The following is a 16412-nucleotide window of genomic DNA, read 5'->3' on the forward strand; positions in this document are numbered from 1 at the left end:
TTTTAACAATAAGCAAATTGGTCATTTTTTTGTTAAACGGAGGCCATTGATTCTTTGCCATTAGAGGCTCAATTACAGGTGATCTCTTATTTTAAGTCATCTAAATGGTTTATCCAACAATCAAAAACTAGGTGAATACCAGTGTCTTGGCTTCTGGGAGATGGAATAAAAGAGACTCCCCCCCCCCCTTCTTTTTTTTTCCCCTCCTCAGTGTCCCCCCCGCCCCCACTTAGGGTGTCGTTGTTTTTTTTTTAGCATTAGTATTTTGTTGAATTTCATTACGTATATTGCTACAATCCGCAATCTTATTATTCTTTATTTTTATTATTTAGGAGTGTAACCTTGTGTAGCTCCAATAAGTATATACATATGATTACAGAGTCAGCTATGTCTTGATATTTTCTTTATATGTTAAAGATCCTATGTATGTGTGTGTAAGCTCCTTATTTTGAGAGGAGCTGCACCTCCTAAACATTTCTTTTTTGATGAGTTCTATAAGTTTTTGCTCATAATATGTATATAATAAAATGAAATAAAAAAAGCTTAGATTCCTGCTTTTTCAAATAGAGATGATACCAAGAGAACTAAGAAAAATTGATAATAGGAGTAAATTAGAAAGTTGCTTAAAATTGCACGCATTGGCCCCAAGTTATCAAGGTCTGTCGGACCTGATCCGACAGTGCGGATCAGGTTCGACAGACCTTGCTGAATACGGCGAGCAATACGCTCGCCGTATTCAGCATTGCACCAGCAGCTCACAAGAGCTGCTGGTGCAACGCCGCCCCCTGCAGACTCGCGGCCAATCGGCCACCAGCAGGGGGTATCAATCAACCCGATCGTACTCGTTGATTTCCGGCGATGTCTGTCCACCTGCTCAGAGCAGGCGGACAGGTTATGGAGCAGCGGTCTTTGTGACCGAACACGGGGCATCAAGCTCCATTCGGAGCTTGATAAATATGCCCCTCTGTCTGAACCATGAAAGAAAAAAATTGGGTTTAGTATCCCATTAACATTTTTTGAGGAAAAATCTAAATTTAGTGTCTATTTAAGGTACATTATAATCCAAAAGTTATTCATCCTGAAATAAGGATTAGTTTTTAATTATGCAGCATGAGGCTGTATATTCATGGCTGTAATGTTTAATTGTTTTGGTAAATTAACTCCATTCATCCATTCACAATGTCCTGCTCTCCCAGAGGTTTATGTAAGATTATGATCACATATTCCTGTTTTTTCCAGTCCTCAAAACTGTAAATTTGTGTTTGCAGAAAGAGCTGAGAAATATACCTTTAAACGGGACATAAACCCCAAATTTTTATTTCATGAGGCAGATAGAGCATATCATTTTCAGATGGACTTTTTTCAAATTTGCTTCATTCACTTGGTATCCTTTGGTGAAGGATAGCAATGCTCTACTGGGAGCTAGGTGAACACATTGGATGAGCCAGTAACAAGCAGCTAGCTCACAGTAGTACATTGCTCCTGAGCCTGCCTTTGTATGCTTTTCAACAATGGATATCAAAAGAATTAAGCAAATTAGTTAATAGGAGTAAATTGGAAATTTGTTTAACATTGCATGTTCTATCTGAATCATTGAATTTTAATTTTGACTTTACTGTCCCTGTAATGCCATTGCTCCCCTGCAAATCTATGTACACAGAATCAACCCATACTAGATTTCAAGATGCTAACTGAATAGAAGATTGTTTGGAGTGGAACAGATCTGCACAAGGACCTAAGTGTGAGGAGCAAGCATTAAAAATGAAATGTTATGCTCTAACCGACAGCTCAAACACAGAGAAGAGTTGAGGGAAGTTGCAAATGGCAATTACACACGATGGCTCAAATATCATCAACTGTCCCATTTCATTCACACGTCACCACACAAAGCAGAATATCTAAGAGATTTGACAACTTTTGAACAACTGTGCATGAGAGAGGAAACTACCTCACACACACTGTCAACATCTAGAAAATTACTACAAGCACACCAGACCTCCCAACTCCCAACTTTTGCTTGGAAATGGCAAGAAGATCTGAGAATAGAAATAGAACTAGAAAGTTGGGTAAAGATATTCAAACACACTAAAAAATCCTCTACATCCCAGATCATAGAGCTCTTAATGCGTTGGTATCTCACACCTGTGAGATTATGTTCTATATACCCAGGAGCTAATGATAGATTTTGGAGGGGCTGTGGGAAAAGAGGGGATTACCTTCACATGTGGTGGGGATGTGACAGAGTGAAACCACTGTGGATAGGATTGGAGACACATTTTAAGGGTATATTGACAGAGAGTTTTGAACTGACCCCTAGAATTGCCCTACTTAAAGGGACAGTATACACTCATTTTCATATAACTGCATGTAATAGACACTACTATAAAGAATAAGATGCACAGATACTGATATAAAAATCCAGTATAAAATGGTTTAAAAACGTACTTAGAAGCTGTCAGTTTAGCTCTGTTGAAAAGGCAGCTGGAAAGCCCACTGCAAGGGGAAAATAAGACACCCCCTCCCCCTTCTTTTGCATATGAAAAGACCCTTTACACAAACAGGAGCAAGCTGGAGAAGGTAGCTGACGGTATTCAAATTAAACTTTGGGGCTTGGTTAGGAGTCTGAAAATCAGAGCAATGTTATTTAAAAATAAGCAAAATAAAAACAAACTTTATGGGCTTTATAAATTGATCATCTACAAAACATTTATGCAAAGACAAAATGAGTGTATAATGGCCCTTTAATGACCAACCACGCATGACATGTAAACTAAGACTCACTTTATTACAAATGGGATTAAATGGAGCTAAATCGTTGATTGCACTTAAATGGAAATCACAGGAAATACCATCCATAATAATGTGGAAACAAAATGTCACTAGTCTATTGGCCCTAGAGGAATATGGCTATTTAAAATAAAAAACAATTAAACACATTAGCAGACATAAAGTTTATATGGGAGGATTCCTTGTTCTCACGGACAGACAAACAAGAGGGCTGCCGTCCCGGGGGTCCCGACCTGTGTAAAATAGTCCTCTGATATTATTTTGTATAGCATTTGTAGAGATCTATTTGTTTAGCATTTAAAGCTATAATTTTGGGTAGTCTTGCAGAGGAATGTTAGATTCAAGGCCTTTTCTAATGCACATTACTGAAATGGTTTAAAAGGAATGGAGGTTAAATACGAGAAAACAAAGTTCCTGGAGTACAAAATATTGAATGGTACATTTGTAATGTAAGAGTTATTTTGAATATATGCATCTGTAATTAGCTAAACTCACAGACGTTTGGAGAAAGATTTGTTTTAATGCAGAATGTTATGTTTGAATTGGTTTATATTTCAAATGTCTGTAACCATTTATCATTTTCAATAAACAGATGAAACAAAAAAAATAATGAAATGTTATGGTTTTAAATAAAGATATTAAAATTAAGGTAAATATATTTTCTCTTTCCAATAATGTACAACTGAAAAGTTGACCAAATATGAACATATTAAACTGGAGATAGTTCACCTCCCAATAATTTCATTAAATGGACACTCAATTCAAACTGAAAAACTTTTATGATTCAGATAGAACATGCAATTTTAAACAACTTTCTAATATACTTCCATTAACAAAATGTGCAGTCTTTTTAATTTACAATTTTTGATTTACCAGCTTCTACTGAGCATGTGCAAGAATTTCCAGAATATAGATATATGCATTTGTGATTGGCTGTTGGCTGCTACATTATACAGAAGAAGTAGAAATAGACAAAATTGTCAGAAAATATTTTACTGATTTGAAGTTCAGACTATCTTTTTTATCATGCACTGGTTGATTATGCAAATCCACTGTATTTACTGGTACTTTAATTACAATGATCCAGCAAGGCATTGCTAAGGGTATATAACTAAATCAGTATTTTTTTTTTTATAACTGGAAAAATAATCTGAAAACATTATTTTAAAAATGAAACCTTTATGAAGAAAACCATGATTTAAATATAGTCTTACTGCTAGTGATTTAAATAGTGATTGAAACAGCAAGCAAGGTGTGGCTAGGCAATTATGGGATGTGGCTCGCCAAAAAGGACAGGAAGTAGTAATTTATCCCTCCTCAGCCCAATAAGGGTGCAAAATAGGAGACTGGTGGTGCTTTTGCATCCCTTGCTCCCTTCATAGAACCCGCTAATGGTGGCTAATATTTGAATTTTTGTTTGAGTTTAAACAGCAGAAAGTGTATCATGGATGCGAATGGCCACTAAATGTAAAAATATTTTTATTGCATGTTTAAGAGACAAAAAAAACAAAAATGTTCTTTTAGGATTCAGAGAGCATACAATTTTAAACAAATTTCTAATTTACTTTTATTATCAAATTGTCTTTGTTTGCCTTTGTTGAAAAGCAGGAAGGTAAGTTCAGGAGTGTGAACTTTGAAATGGCTGTCAAGCTCCACCCACTGATGACATCACAATCTGGGCTACATATGGTGCCCAATCATAAAGGGCTCACTAGTTGGATTCAACAGACTGTCAATGCTATTCAGCAGGTGCCTAGATCCAGCCCAGACAGATCGTGATGTCATCAGTAGGCGGGAAGCTTGGCAGCCAGTTTCAAAATGGCTAGAAACATTCATTTTAAAATAGTTTTTACTGTTCCTGCTGCATGTTATAGAAAGGGGCGCAGGAGGCTACTTGCTACTGAAAGTGATGGTAAACTATAGCTAATCAAATGCCATATATGTTAAATCTTTGCCATTAAAAATTTTTTATACGTATACTTTTTTTAAAAACAATCTCTGTACAAAGGGTTAAATATGTGCCTATAGTAATGCTTCTATTACATTGTAAAGACAAAATATAAAAAGACAAAAGAGAGGCGCCTGTGTGTATCCATAGCCAAAAAAATGTGAACACAAAGAACAAATCCCTATTATCAGGGTACTCACTGGTCTCCAGAAGTCAGGACCAACCAAATCTCCCAGCCAGATACTCCCAGAATATGGAAAGACAAGAAAAGAGGCACCTGTGTGTATCGGTAGCCAAAAAAATGTGGTAACAAAGTGAACTCCTAATGCAGTGAACTCCTAATGCAGGGTACTCACATTTCATATGAGCACTCAGACAGTGTTATCAGGAGCAGACTGGGTATTTAAACAGCCACCCAGCTGACTGATATCCAAGTGAACAGCAGATTCTCCCAGCTTTAAACTCCCAGTGGAGGTGATTGGTAATGATACAAGGTTCCAAAAAATAAAAACAATTTATTAAAAAATAGTATAAAAACAGGAAGCTAGAGGTAGGGTATGCTAGCTAACCCTCCTCACAATTATGCAACGCGTTTCTCAGCGCTTCAGAACGCTGTTTTATCAGGCATAAGGTACTGGCTGAAATAAGTCCTTAAATACAAACATTTTTACCAATCAAGAAAAAAACAATCAAGGAGAAAAACACCTGGTCATCTCCCTCACAGGGGAGGAAACCCAAAGTTCAGAGCCTGTTGTTTAGAGTGCATATTAGTAACAGATTTGACTAACTCTGATAGGTGCAAACATGGGGAGTATATATATAAAAAATAAAAAAAAATATAGAAGATAAATAATTATAGAAAATCTATACTAAAGTAATTGTTAGTATAATACAAATTAAATAACGTGTTTACTGTGACTTAATCAGTGAAAAGAATAATATTAACAACATTGTAACATAAAAAGATCCAATTCTCATCTATTGTTAAGATTCTCATACCAAGATCGTTCAAATGTGTACTAAGAAAAATATGACGATAAAGGGAGGCATGTCGAATGGACACTAGTGGTGAAGAAAGCTCATTAGAGTAGAACAATAAAAGAAGCGTGTAACAAGTGACACTGTGAAATGTCAAAGAAACTAGTGCTAAAAAAGTTGTGCTACTCAGTAGGTGACATAATAAAAAGGGGCGTGTGCCAATGACACTATAGTATGTCATAGGACCTCATACTAAAACGATTTTATTATTGTTAATACAAAGAAATCATATAGGATATAGCACTATAATATGTGAAGGGAGCTTTATCTCTAATATCAACTAGTGTAAATAATGCGTGTTACAATAAGTGAACAGTAGCGTCAGAGAGTAAAGAGTGCTATGATGATAAATCTCCCTAAAAATAAGGTAAAAAATAATCTATTCTAAAACAAGTCAAATAACTTAACAAGAAAAAAGAAATTTATGCTTACCTGATAAATGTATTTCTTTTACGATATGACGAGTCCACGGATTTCATCCTTACTTATGGGATTACGCCTGGTCAGCAGGAAGTGGCAAAGAGCACCACAGCAGAGCTGTATATTTAACTCCTCCCTTCCCTCCCACTCCAGTCATTCGACCGAAGTTAGGAAGAGAAAGGAAAAGCCAAAGGTGAAGAGGTGACCGAAGTTTAACAAATTTAAGAAAAATACCTGTCTTAGAAATGACAGGGTGGGCCGTGGACTCGTGATATCGTAAAAGAAATAAATTTATCAGGTAAGCATAAATTTCCTTTTCTTTTACAAGATATGACGAGTCCACGGATTTCATCCTTACTACTGGGATACAATACCAAAGCTATAGGCCACGGATGAAAGGGAGGGACAAAACAGGAACCTAAATGGAAGGCACCACTGCTTGAAAAACCTTTCTCCCAAAAACAGTCTCAGATGAAGCAAAAGTATCAAATTTGGAAAATTTGGAAAAAGTGTGATGAGACGACCAAGTTGCAGCCTTGCAAATCTGTTCAACAGAAGCATCATTTTTAAATGCCCATGAGGAAGCCACAGCCCTAGTGGAATGAGCTGTAATTCTATCAGGAGGCTGCTGTCCAGCAGTCTCACATGCCAGCCGGATGATACTCTTCAGCCAAAAGGAAAGAGAGGTAGCCGTAGCTTTCTGACCCCTACGCTTTCCGGAAAAAAACAATAAATAAAGAAGATGATTGACGAAATTCTTTAGTCGCCTGCAAGTAAAACTTCAGGGCACGGACCACTTCCAAGTTATGCAACAAACGCTCCTTCTTAGAAGAAGGATTAGGACACAATGAAGGAACAACAATTTCCTGATTAATATTCTTATTAGAAACAACCTTAGGAAGAAAACCAGGTTTGGTACGTAAAACCACCTTATAAGAATGAAAAATAAGATAAGGAGAGTCACATTGTAACACTGAAAGCTCGGAAACTCTACGAGCAGAAGAAATAGCAACCAAAAATAAAACCTTTCAAGATATCAACTTAATATCTATGGAATGCATGGGTTCAAATGGAACCCCTTGAAGAACATTAAGAACTAAATTCAAACTCCATGGTGGAGCAATTGGTCTAAACACAGGATTGAATCTGGTCAGAGCCTGACAAAAAGACTGAACGTCTGGAACATCTGCCAAACGCTTGTGTAGTAAAATCGACAAAGCAGTAATTTGTCCCTTTAAGGAACTTGCTGATAACCCCTTCTCCAATCCTTCTTGGAGAAAAGATAAAATCCTGGGAATCCTAACTCTACTCCATGAGTAGCCCTTGGATTCGCACCAATAAAGATATTTACGCCATATCTTATGGTAGATCTTTCTAGTGACAGGCTTACGTGCCTGAATCAACGTATCAATGACCGAATCAGAGAACCCCCGCTTAGATAAAATCAAGCGTTCAATCTCCAAGCAGTCAGTTGCAGAGAAACTAGATTCGGATGATGGAAGGGTCCCTGAATGAGAAGGTCCTGCCTCAATGGAAGCTTCCACGGCGGCAGAGAGGACATGTCCACCAGATCGGCATACCAAGTCCTGCGAGGCCACGCAGGCGCGATTAGAATTACTGAAGCTCTCTCCTGTTTGATCCGTGCAATCACCCGGGGAAGTAGAGCAAATGGTGGAAACACATAAGCTAGGTTGAACGACCAAGGCACTGCCAAGGCATCTATCAGTTCAGCCTGAGGATCCCTTGACCTGGATCCGTATCTTGGGAGCTTGGTATTCTGACGAGACGCCATCAGATCCAATTCCGGTCTGCCCCATCTGAGAATCAGAGTGGCAAAGACCTCCGGATGGAGTTCCCACTCCCCCGGATGAAACGTCTCTCTGCTTAAAAAGTCTGCTTCCCAGTTTCCACTCCCGGGATGTAGATTGCTAACAGATAACAAGAGTAAGCCTCTGCCCACCGAATTATCTTGGATACTTCTGTCATCACTAAGGAACTCCTTGTTCCTCCCTGATGATTGATGTAAGCCACAGTCGTGATGTTGTCCGACTGAAAACGGATGAATTTGGCCGCAGCCAACTGAGGCCAAGTCTGAAGCACATTGAATATTGCTCTCAATTCCAGAATATTGATTGGAAGTAGAGACTCCGACCGAGTCCACACACCCTGAGCTTTCAGGGAATTCCAGACTGCACCCCAACCTAGTAGACTGGCGTCCATGGTCACTATCACCCATGAGGGTCTGCGGAAGCACGTCCCTTGGGACAGATGATCCGGCGACAACCACCAAAGAAGAGAGTCTCTTCTCTCCTGATCCAGATCTATCTGAGGAGACAAATTTGCATAATCTCCATTCCACTGTCTGAGCATGCTCAGTTGTAGCGGTCTGAGATGAAAACGAGCAAACGGAATTATGTCCATAGCCGCCACCATCAATCCAATTACCTCCATGCACTGAGCCACTGATGGCTGAGGGTTGGACTGAAGGGCTCGGCATGTATTCAGAATCTTTAACTTTCTGACCTCTGTCAAGAATATTTTCATGGATATGGAATCTATTAGAGTTCCCAAGATGTCCCAAGTTTTGGGAACCCTTGTCTGTGGAATTAGTGAACACTTTTCACCTTCCACCCATGACTCCTCAGAAAGGACAGAACCATGTCTGTATGAGACTTTGTCAGATAGTAAGACGACGCCTGGATCAGAATATCATCCAGAAAAGGCGCCATTGCAATACCCCGCAGCCTGAGAACCGCCAGAAGGGACCCTAGAACCTTCGTGAAGATCCTGGGTGCTGTGGCCAACCTGAAGGGAAGAGCCACGAACTGAAAATGTTTGTCCAGGAAGGCAAACCTTAGGAACTGATGATGATCCTTGTGGACAGGAATATGAAGATATGCGTCCTTCAAGTCCACGGTAGTCATATATTGACCCTCCTGGATCAATGGTAGAATTGTTCGAATAGTCTCCATCTTGAAGGATGGGACTCTAAGAAACTTGTTTAGACTCTTGAGATCTAAAATGGGTCTGAACGTTCCCTCTTTTTTGGGAACCACAAAAAGATTTGAGTAAAACCCCTGCCCCTGTTCCAATCTTGGAACAGGATGAATTACTCCCATAGTAGAGAGGTCTCTTACACAACGTAAGAACGCCTCTCTTTTTATCTGGTCTACAGACAATCGTGAAAGAAGAAAACTCCCCCTTGGGAGAGAATTTTTTATTTCCAGTTGATACCCTTGGGACACGATTTCCAGTGTCCAGGGATCCTGAACATCTCTTATCCAAGCCTGGGTAAAGAGAGAAAGTCTGCCCCCTACTAGATCCGGTCCCAGATTGGGGGCCGCCCCTTCATGCTGTCTTGGGAGCAGCAGCGGGGTTCTTAGGTTGTTTACCTTTGTTCCAAGCCTGGTTGGGTCTCCAGAAGGACTTGGCTTGAGCAAAATTTTCTTCCTGTTTAGCGGAAGAGGAAGCGGGGACTCCTTTGAAATTCCGAAAGGAACGAAAATTATTTTGTTTACCCCTCAGTTTAGCTGCTTTATCTTGAGGTAGGAGATGACCCTTACCTCCCGTAATGTCAGAAATGATTTCTTTCAAGTCAGGCCCGAATAGGGTTTTTCCTTTGAAAGGGATAGCCAAAAGCTTTGACTTAGATGACACATCAGCAGACCAAGACTTTAACCATAACGCTCTACGAGCTAAAATGGCAAATCCGGCATTCTTAGCTGCCAACTTGGCAAACTGAAAGGTGGCATCCGTAATAAAAGAATTAGCTAGCTTAAGAGCCTTAATTCTATCTAAAATTTCCTCTAAAGGAGTCTCAATCTTAAGAGACTCTTCTAAGGCATCAAACCAGAAGGCTGCCGTAGTTGTAACTGGCACAATGCAGGCCGTCAGTTGTAAAAGAAAACCCTGATGAATAAATAATTTCTTTAGACGACCCTCCAACCTTTTATCCATAGGGTCTTTGAAAGCACAACTGTCCTCAATAGGAATAGTAGTACGCTTAGCCAGGGTAGATATAGCTCCCTCCACCTTAGGAACTGTCTGCCAAGAGTCCCGGACAGTGTCAGCTATGGGATACATTTTCTTAAAATTAGGAGAAGGTGAGAACGGGATATCCGGTCTTTCCCATTCCCGCATAATAATTTCCGAGATTCTCTTAGGAACCGGAAAAACCGGAGTAAGCAGGCACCTCTAAATATTTGTCCATGTTACACAATTTCTCTGGTGGTACCACAATAGAGTCACAGTCATCTAGAGTCACTAAAACCTCCCGAAGTAACAGACGGAGGTGTTCAAGCCCATATCCTGCAGAGTAAATGAAGTGGACGCGGTGGAAGAACACGGCGTCGCTTGGGTGGGCGTTAAAGGTTGTGACGCTTGGGGAGAAAGTAGCGGCATACCCTGATTCTCCTCAGTCTGAGAATCATCCTTAGACATATTTGCATTAAAGAAAATCTGTTCTTTACATTGTAAGGCCCTTTCAGCACATGAGGGACAAAAAGTAAGAGGGGGTTCCACATTGGCATCTAAACACATAGAAAATGTATTTTCCTGAAGTTCAGACATGTTAAACAGACTAGCAATAGCAATAATAGTCATTCTTTACTTGATATATTGAGCTCTGAAGACAAAACATATACTCAAAATTTTGAACTAAAAAATGTACTGCGCCTTTAAATAATAAAAGCGCAACAATTTTTCTGCAATCAGCCAAAACAACTTTTGCGACAATAAGAAGAGCCTTTATGTGCCCAAAATAACTTAACAATATTGCTCCCTTTGCTTGTATAAGTTAAATATCAGTTTTGTCAACTTTATCAATGTTTATCACTTTCCAGGCCCCTGCACCTCGCCACAGCTCTGCTGCGGCACCTACCTGCCCCCGGATCACACTGATCTTTCTGAAGTAGCGATCTCAAGTCTCTCTGTACCCTACGATTACAAAACTGAGTAAGGCCCCACCGGAGCCTCAGAAACTTGCTGCCGATCCGGAACAATACTGAGCGGCTGAGCATGTGAAAATAGGCCCCGCCCACCACGGGCGTAACTTGAGCCGTACCGAGACCCGCAAGGGAAGACAGAACAACATGTCGGTCTCCAACTATACTAAAACAACGCCATGTGCGCCTCTTACACACACACTTAATACAATAAAGCGCAATTTCAGTGAATATTATTTTCTGCCAAGCCAGATATAAAGCCATCATAAGCAAACAACATCTCCCAGCGTCAGCACACACAGTATATTTAAAGTGAAACACACTATTAAATAATTAAAATGAAAGGGAATTCCAAGTACACCATTTCTCTGATAGTGCATACTGATTACCCCTCCCCAGTTAGGGAATAATGTCAGCCTGTTCTGATGTATCAAGTCTCCCCAGAAACAAAAGACTGAACATACCTCAATGCTGATTGTAGCATGACACAGTTCTCCACACTGAAGATGTTTCTTTACACTACCTTCAATTGCTCTGTGGGAACCATCAGGATCTTAGATAACATTTGCTAAGATCATCAACATCAGGGCAGAAAAAAAAAGGTTGCCACTCCTCTTGGGAAGTTATAGACTGACGATTTCTCCCTGAGAAAAATAGTACTCACTGGCACCATTTTAAAATAAAAAAACTTCTTGATTGAAGAATCTAAACTAACACCTCACTTTACCTCTTCCTATCACTAACACAGGCAAAGAGAATGACTGGAGTGGGGGGGAAGGGAGGAGCTATATATACAGCTCTGCTGTGGTGCTCTTTGCCACTTCCTGCTGACCAGGAGGCGTAATCCCATAAGTAAGGATGAAATCCGTGGACTCGTCATATCTTGTAAAAGAAATAAGATGTAATAAATGTATCTCAAAAAATAATACCATTACTATATGAGCACCTATCTATAACAAATGAGAACTAAAAATAATTAATATGTATATATATTAAAAATTGAATTAAGGGATGCAGTAAACCAGTATGCTCCACTAAACTCCAGTGTACAAAAAAAATCATAGTATATCAATTAAAAGCAGCATAGTCTATTACTTTGTTTAAACCTGAGGGAAAAAGAGACTGAAATGTAAAAATCCAAAAAGTCTCTCTTTGTCTTAATTAAAGGGAAAGTCTAGTATAAATTAAACTTTCATTATTCAGATAGGACATTTAATTTTAATCAACTTTCCAATTTACTTTTATCATCAAATTTGCTTTTTTTTCATGGTATTCTTAGTTTAAACTAAACATAGGTAGGCTCATATGATAATTTCTACGCCTTTGAGGGCTGTCTCTTATCACATGCTTTTTAATCTATTTTCAACACAAAGAGACAGAAAGTACACGTGGGCCATATAGATAACACTGTGTTCAGGCATAGGGGGTTATTTTAAGATTTAGCACTAAACTATGCTAAATTTAAGACAATAGATAATAAACAGTCACAGTCATGTGATCAGGGGGCTGGAAGATACAAGGTAATCACAGAGGTAAAAGTTTATTGATATAACTGTGTTGGTTATGCAAAACTGGGGAATGGGTAATAAAGGGATTATCTATCTTTTAAAACAATAACAATTCTATGGTAGACTGTCCCTTTAAGTATACCTATTGTAGAGGTGGGAGGGAGAAATATACTCAATAGGAGTAATCAAAAAGCTACAGGGTTCACCAGTGTGCCTGTAAATGATGTCTGGGCACACTATGGGAAAGTAACCTTTTTTTAATCCCCCGCAAGTGTTCACTCCATCTCGTATGAACTTTACGTGTCGTACGCCCCAAGTACTGGAGCCCACACTTGCAGGATAATACATAAATAACAAAATATGTATTGCAAGTGATCCTGCCCCTTATCTTTATTATTTCCCCTGTGGTATTGGCAATGACTGATGTGGACCTATGTTTTACATATTTTACATATTTGCACATTGAACATCTAGGATGTCCACATCTATAGATACCTGAAAATGTATTTTTCTTTATAGATCTTTTTATTCCAAATTTTTTCGTCATTACTATTTTACTGGGGGAAAGTTTTTACTTAAAGGGACACTGAACCCAAATTTTTTTCTTTCGTGATTCAGATAGAGCATGCAATTTTAAGCAACTTTCTAATTTACTCCTATTATCAATTTTTCTTCCTTCTCTTGCTATCTTTATTTGAAAAAGAAGGCATCTAAGCTTTTTTTTTATTCAGAACTCTAGACAGCACTTTTTTATTGGTGGATGAATGTATCCACCAATCAGCAAGAACAACCCAGGTTGTTCACCAAAAATGGGCCGGCATCTAAACTTACATTCTTGCATTTCAAATAAAGATAGCAAGAGAATGAAGAACATTTGATAATAGGAGTAAATTAGAAAATTGCTTAACATTTCATGCTGAATCACCAAAAAATGTGGGTTCAGTGTCCTTTTAAGAGTTGGAGCTCTTCTATTTTATTTTTGTCTGCTTGGCTAAGAGGCCTTTTACATCCACCAAGACCTGCTAGGCTGCCTTTCTCTTTTTAGCGCCCCCTATTAGGAGGGTACTTTTTACCAGCCTCTCCTGTTTAATAATACAATTATTACATTGTTATGCTGTCCACTGGGATTAACTTTTTTTTTATGGCAATTCCAATAAAAATCCAATCAGTGTGTGTCATATGACACTCTTGAAGTCCAGCCTTTTAAAAGCCTATCTATGTAGGGAATGGGGCTGACTGGTCTCTCTGTCACAGCCCAGCCAAAAGAGGAAAGGAAGGATGGGGGCGGAGTAAGATATCAAGTAGCATTATAAATCTTTTATTATAGAATATATTTTTTTTTTTAAACAATTATGCAGTTTTGCTTATACACCAATATTTTTCATAGCATCATTCTTAAAGTCTGAAATTAACCATCACTTTAATCTAAGGTAAGACTTTAAGATGACTAATGTGCAGACTGTCCCTTTAAGATTGCATGCTCTGAATCAAGTTTAATTTTCAACTTTACTGTCCCTTTATTACCTATTCTATTTTCTCAGGAAAGGAAAACTACAAGTAGCTGTAATATTGAAAATATTAGGTCCTGTAAGTGTAAATTCCCAGCAATTAACCCTTTCTTCAAAATAATCCTTTTTAAGATATTCCCCATTACTTTCCATCCCTCAATTCCCTTTGATCATGTTTACACATTCGTAGTGTGATGTGGATATAAAGCCAGGGATCCTGTCCAACAGTTATGTACATGGGATGGGCTACATTCCCTATACACAGGGTGTTTCCGTACAACAGGGGGTTTGTGAATAAGGGTCAAAAGACAGGCAGCCAGCAGGAGAGAGCAGGATTTGACCTACTACATCAGTAAAGGGTGGCTGATTGCAAACACACTTCTAAATGAGTGCTGCACAGCATCTGTCATATCGCTCAGATCCTGCCTACAACACTGAGTTTTAAAGAACCCCTATGTGCATACAGCAGCTTTCACATTCCTTGTTTTTAAAACTCATCTACACAAAACCTCAATATATAGACACAGCAGTACCAATATATACACTCTACACAGACCAACTGCCCAATAGATTTCATTTTTTTGTGCCATCAACTTCTATGGGAGGTTTACATAAACCCACCAATACCATCTTCCCCATGTACATCTGACCCAATCTCATTCACAAGATGCCCTATATACTTCTGTAGGATGCTTTACTAGTTCTTTACTAGATCTTGCCTGACAGATGTCAATCCTATAAAGTGTGTATTATGACAACACCTTACCTTGCTCTATTCCTTGGCTCTGTGCAGTTGTTACCAGCTTAATGCCGCAAATCCGCCTGTATACAACCTCAGTTTGATGATGAAGTTCGGCGGTGCGTCTCTGCACAGACAGCAGTTCTTCCTCCAGCTCCTCCAGAAGGGACAGTGACAAGCGGCTCAAGTCAGAAAGCTGAAGGAGGAGGGTAATTAAACAACGGAGACAAATATCAGAAAAATCCTGCACAGGAACAGATTCACCTGAAAGGTGCGTAACATCCCACCTGCCAATCCCTATAGCCCGCCCTGGCACTGTAGGCAAAGCCCGCTCTTGGTGATTATCCTTCATAAGCAAAGGGCTGTCCATCTCTCTTGGAACAGCAGCTACCCCATGACTATGGGTAGTGCAGATTGAGGGGATGCCATGTCCCACACGTCTCCATTTACTTCTTCCCCAAGCAGACTGGGGATTAACTGACCTCTTGTAAAAAGGCATGTAAGGCCAGAGAATGGATTACAATCAGTGCAATCTTATACCCTCCAACATGCACATATCAAACAGATTTGTCCACAAATGTACTAGTACCCTAAAGATAACCTCCAGATGTAGCATGCAGACATCCAAATACAAATTTTAGAACAGTAGTTACAATATCCAGCCACTAACAGAAGAGAAGAGAGAACGGCAGAATCTGGATAATCATGTACACAGTATCATAATAAGTCAGCCTACAAATAAACCTATCATGCCGAGCTTTCCCAAAAGAAACAGACAAGCCAGGCGGATTCCCAATCTCTCTCGTCCAGTGACAGGGAAGCACCAAGTTATACAAACATTTAGCACACTTCAAGAAGTCACTTTACACTGAGGGGTGGGACTAAAAAAAATCTCACGCCAGTTTTCAGATTCCCAGCAGGGTCTGATCTCCACCCAGAACATTTAACCCTTTCCTTGAAAAGAATGTTTGGACAGCAAATTAAAATCCCTACAAATGAAAAATACTATTTAAGATTATTAAAGGAAAGGTAAATTGAGTTTTATAACTTTCATAGCTTTTCCCCCCAAAAAATCATGAAAACGTCTGTCACCATCTTATACTCATATGAGCTTGTGGTTTGTTTAAAAAAAAAACAACAACAAAAAACACAGTATTCTTTACCTGGACTACTGCAGTCTTTTATAAAGAGCAGATTTTCTGTACTGTTGTCATAAAAAAGGGATAGGTCAGCAGGAAAACTAAACATTTAATTTACAAAAACTATTTTGAAATGACAGGTGTACCGCTCACTTTTTTGGCCAGACTCAGTAATACCGCAAATCCACTTACGTCAATTGCATATCCTATATTTTCAATGGGACTTGTATACCGCCGGTATTACGAGTCTTCTAAAAAGTGAGCGGTACAGCCTCTCCTGTCAAGCCTGGTACCGCATTTAAAAGCCCCTATACCCTGACGAAGTCACGTACTAGTGACGAAACGCATCGGTGGGCGTGGCCTTGACACGAGCGTGGGGGCC

General features: G+C 39.2%; 1 protein-coding gene across 1 annotated transcript in view; it reads right to left on the reverse strand.

The window, feature by feature from the left end:
* NHSL2 (NHS like 2) overlaps positions 1 to 15692 on the reverse strand; it is a 343137-nt gene extending 327445 nt beyond the window's left edge. Inside the window, exons 1-2 of the mRNA XM_053698992.1 lie at positions 15628 to 15692; positions 14919 to 15087 (exon numbers count right to left, since the gene is read on the reverse strand). Of these exons, the coding sequence (XP_053554967.1) occupies positions 14919 to 15087; positions 15628 to 15642 (184 nt within the window). The 5' untranslated portion in view covers positions 15643 to 15692. The remainder of the gene's footprint in view (positions 1 to 14918; positions 15088 to 15627) is intronic.
* Positions 15693 to 16412: the final 720 nt, after the last annotated feature.

This window comes from Bombina bombina, chromosome 1, assembly GCF_027579735.1.
Source record: "Bombina bombina isolate aBomBom1 chromosome 1, aBomBom1.pri, whole genome shotgun sequence".
Classification (NCBI taxonomy): Eukaryota; Metazoa; Chordata; class Amphibia; order Anura; family Bombinatoridae; genus Bombina; species Bombina bombina.